Source organism: Pundamilia nyererei, unplaced genomic scaffold (genome assembly GCF_000239375.1).
Source record: "Pundamilia nyererei isolate P.nyererei 1_Seehausen unplaced genomic scaffold, PunNye1.0 scaffold00556, whole genome shotgun sequence".
In the NCBI taxonomy this organism is placed as follows: Eukaryota; Metazoa; Chordata; class Actinopteri; order Cichliformes; family Cichlidae; genus Pundamilia; species Pundamilia nyererei.
Window position 1 is genome coordinate 39,985 of NW_005187957.1, and position 3,273 is coordinate 43,257.

Sequence of the window (3,273 nt, forward strand, 5' to 3'; positions counted from 1 at the left end):
TCGTTGTATTTGCCCGTCAGCAGGCCGCAAGCTAACGGGGACCAGGTCATGGCTCCGACACCTGACAGACACACAGACCTCATGTTGGAGCACTTTTGTTAAACGGGTCTAAATTTAGAGGCGGACCTGAACAGCTGCTGTCCCCACAGACCTCGGCTGGGTCTCAGCGTCCAGTTAAAGACACAGAGCAACATTTCATCATCGCACCAGCCTGAGAGCTCATCACTGACAGCCACTGACAGAACAACAGACACACAACCGCTGATCACACAGCTGTACTCTGCCAAAGTGACCTGAGAGCAACAGTAAACATTCCCACACAACCCACAGCTCCCACAGCTCCCACTACAGTGTTTAACGCAGGTCAGCCTTCTACCTGCCCGATGAGATCAAAGAGATGAGATTAAAGCAGGTTCATGGTCAGTGTGTGACCAGTACCACAGCTAAAGAGGTGGCCAGGGGTGGTTCCGGCCCCTCTGAGAAACGTCCTGTCACATAAATGTAACCACAGCTGGAAGTTAGTGGAAGCTGGACGAGGTAAAAGCAGCCAGACGAGCCTCGAGCTGACAGCTTTCACCAGGGTGATGTTTTGAAATTGGCTGTAAAACCACTGTCATCATTCACATGTCAGCTCATGAGCTCCGAAACCCTCCTTCCTGTTTCTAATGAGACCAAATTTCCAAACTGAACATGATTTTTTTATTTAGTAAGGCCTGGAGACCAGAAACACATCAGGGACAAGTTTACAGAGCCCCCTGCTGGTCATAAAGAGGCATGCATATTTAATGCACTCCAGCACTGACTCGTGTTTCAGACCTGCACACTGCAGCTGTCTGTGGTTAAAAAACAGGGCTGTGCTCATCAGTCTGTTAGCTACACTCATCCAAACTGTGTTCAACCTCCAAAATCAGCTGACGCAGAGAAACCTTCACTTTGTACACACAGAGAATAAATATGGGAAATCACGTTCATGTGCTCATAAATAAAGAGTGAAGGTGAACTTTGACGCTGAATGTGATGTATGATCAGCAGCAGTGAAGCAGCTCTGTTATCTCCCGTAGCCCTGGTACTCCTCAGGGTTCCACTGAGTCTCAGCTGTGCCGTCATGAAGCCGTTAAAGGCGTCGCAGGATTTAGAGGCAGCTGTCTGCTACTCAAAGGGTTGATGGTTTGAGTCCAGCTCCTCCAGTCTGCTGCAGCTCAGACTGCTCCTGGTTTACGTTGATGATGCAGGACGTGGCTTATAAGGCCGAGCAGTAACTGTAACTGTGCGATCATCACATGTGTTCGGCTTTCTATAAGAACCCTCAGACACTGATGAGATAACTGAGAAACCGTGTGTGTGTGTGTGTGTGTGTGTGTGTGTGTACCGATCTTGTGGTAGAGTTCGGGCAGGTGCAGCTCCACTTTGTCTCTCTGGAAGTAGTGATACTCGGCCTGCTCGCACACCGGAGGGATCAGGTTAAACTGCCGCGCAATGGAGTACGCCTCCTGGTGGACACACAGGTGAGACACACTCGGGTGTTTCGTTAATGAATCTGTCCTGAGATAGAAGCTCATCTCTGTCTATATTTATTTATTTTAATATACAGTATCAGGAACATAAATGTCAAAGCTCAGAGTAAAGCTGTGCAGGTCCCACAGCTGTGAGTTGTGTTACCATGATCTCCACCACGTTCCAGCGCGACGTCCCCCAGTACATGGCCATGCCCTGCTCGATGACGAAGGTCATGGCTCGAACGATCTCTGCAAAAACAGAAAGCAGTGAGTCCCAGCTGCACACAGACTGAGGCTCTCTGCTCTGCTTCATCCAGAACAGGAAAAATGATGATTTCATCGTGTTTAGACAGAACGCACTGAGACAGATAACGTTCCATTTTAAACTTTTACATTTGTCTGCTGCAGAGAAACTTTCATTCACTAAACGTGATGAGCTGTAGCTTTCAGTGACTGAAAACTTTAAATACTGTTGTATTTTGTCTCCATGTGGAGCTACTTTGTTCACGTGTTTGTGCACGTGTGTTTGTGCACGTGTGTTTGTGCACGTGTGTTTGTGCACGTGTGCTTGTGCACGTGTGCTTGTGCACGCTGACCCTCCATCGGCGCGTTCACGTCCGTTCTGTTGGCGAAAACGATGTCCACATAGTCCAGCTGTAACCTGGAGAGCGAGCCGCGCAGACCTGCAACACACACGCAGATGGCCATTCTCAGCATGCCGCCGTAATTCAATCAAATAATGAAATCAGTTTTATTTCCAGCCTGAAGGACACAAAGTGCAGCTGTCACTCAGCCCTGCAGCATCTGTGAGTTTGGCCCTCGCGGGCCTCCGTATGGCTCACACTGAATCATTTTCTCTCCTGCAGACACTGAATTTTGTGTTTCTGATCAGCGCTGCACATGAAAGTGATCAGATGCTCTGCTGGTGGAAAAGCTGGAGGTGCGTGGGAAACGTGGTGGGCGCCTCCTCCACCTGCACCGTCAGCAGAGACGCTGTGAGCGTGCGCATCTCTGACAGCTCCACGGAAACCTGCGTCTGCTCTTTCTGTTGTTTCTGCTGTTGTTTCGATGACTGGTTTTGGTGTGAGCTGACGGCAGGAATTATCTCAGACGACCTCGTGAAGGACGCTCAGAGGACTCGGAGGGTTTGAATGACGCTCAGCAGCAGCGCAGCGAAGGCTCGACGTCCTGGATTACCGCTACTTTATCCAGACTTAAAAGATCAGCACAGGCAGATTCTGCTGCTGGCACATCTGTGAGAAGCGATTCAAACACAGCCAGTGTAGTCCAACATAAAGAACCGGACCCTGTGAAGGTCCAGCAGTTTGTCTTTGTGGTCTGACCCTATCAATCAGCTGTGGTGTTACATCATCACCAACGTGCCAGCTAAGCTGTAACACTCAGAATGTTTGTGCGCTCACAAATCCTCAAAGTGCTGCAGAAAACAGACGAGCTGCACTTTCTGCTCAAACAGGATGAAGCTGCTGTGTTCAGCTGCTCCCTTACAGACAGTCGTGCACACGTGTGACCGGGATCAAACCTGCAATCCTCTGATTGGGAGGTGAATGTTTAAACCATGAAGACGAAGCCTCTGAAAACTTCTTTCACTTCTGTCGTGTATACCAGCTGTTTTACAGGTGTAACATTTTAACAGATGGGCCCCTGGAGAAAGCTCCACCTCCTTTCTGCAGCCACTGTAGCTCCGCCCACAAATGTACCAACTGTTGTGTGAAGGTTGAGGATGTTTGTGTCCTTTAGAAAACCTCCAGAGAACGTT

At 49.3% G+C, this 3,273-nt stretch overlaps 1 protein-coding gene across 1 annotated transcript in view; it reads right to left on the reverse strand.

Moving 5' to 3' along the window:
* The window catches only part of LOC102198694 (voltage-gated potassium channel subunit beta-3-like), a 16,658-nt gene that overhangs the window by 1,529 nt on the left and 11,856 nt on the right, over positions 1-3,273 (reverse strand). Inside the window, exons 8-11 of the mRNA XM_013907851.1 lie at positions 2,093-2,224; positions 1,660-1,745; positions 1,370-1,490; positions 3-61 (exon numbers count right to left, since the gene is read on the reverse strand). Of these exons, the coding sequence (XP_013763305.1) occupies positions 3-61; positions 1,370-1,490; positions 1,660-1,745; positions 2,093-2,224 (398 nt within the window). The remainder of the gene's footprint in view (positions 1-2; positions 62-1,369; positions 1,491-1,659; positions 1,746-2,092; positions 2,225-3,273) is intronic.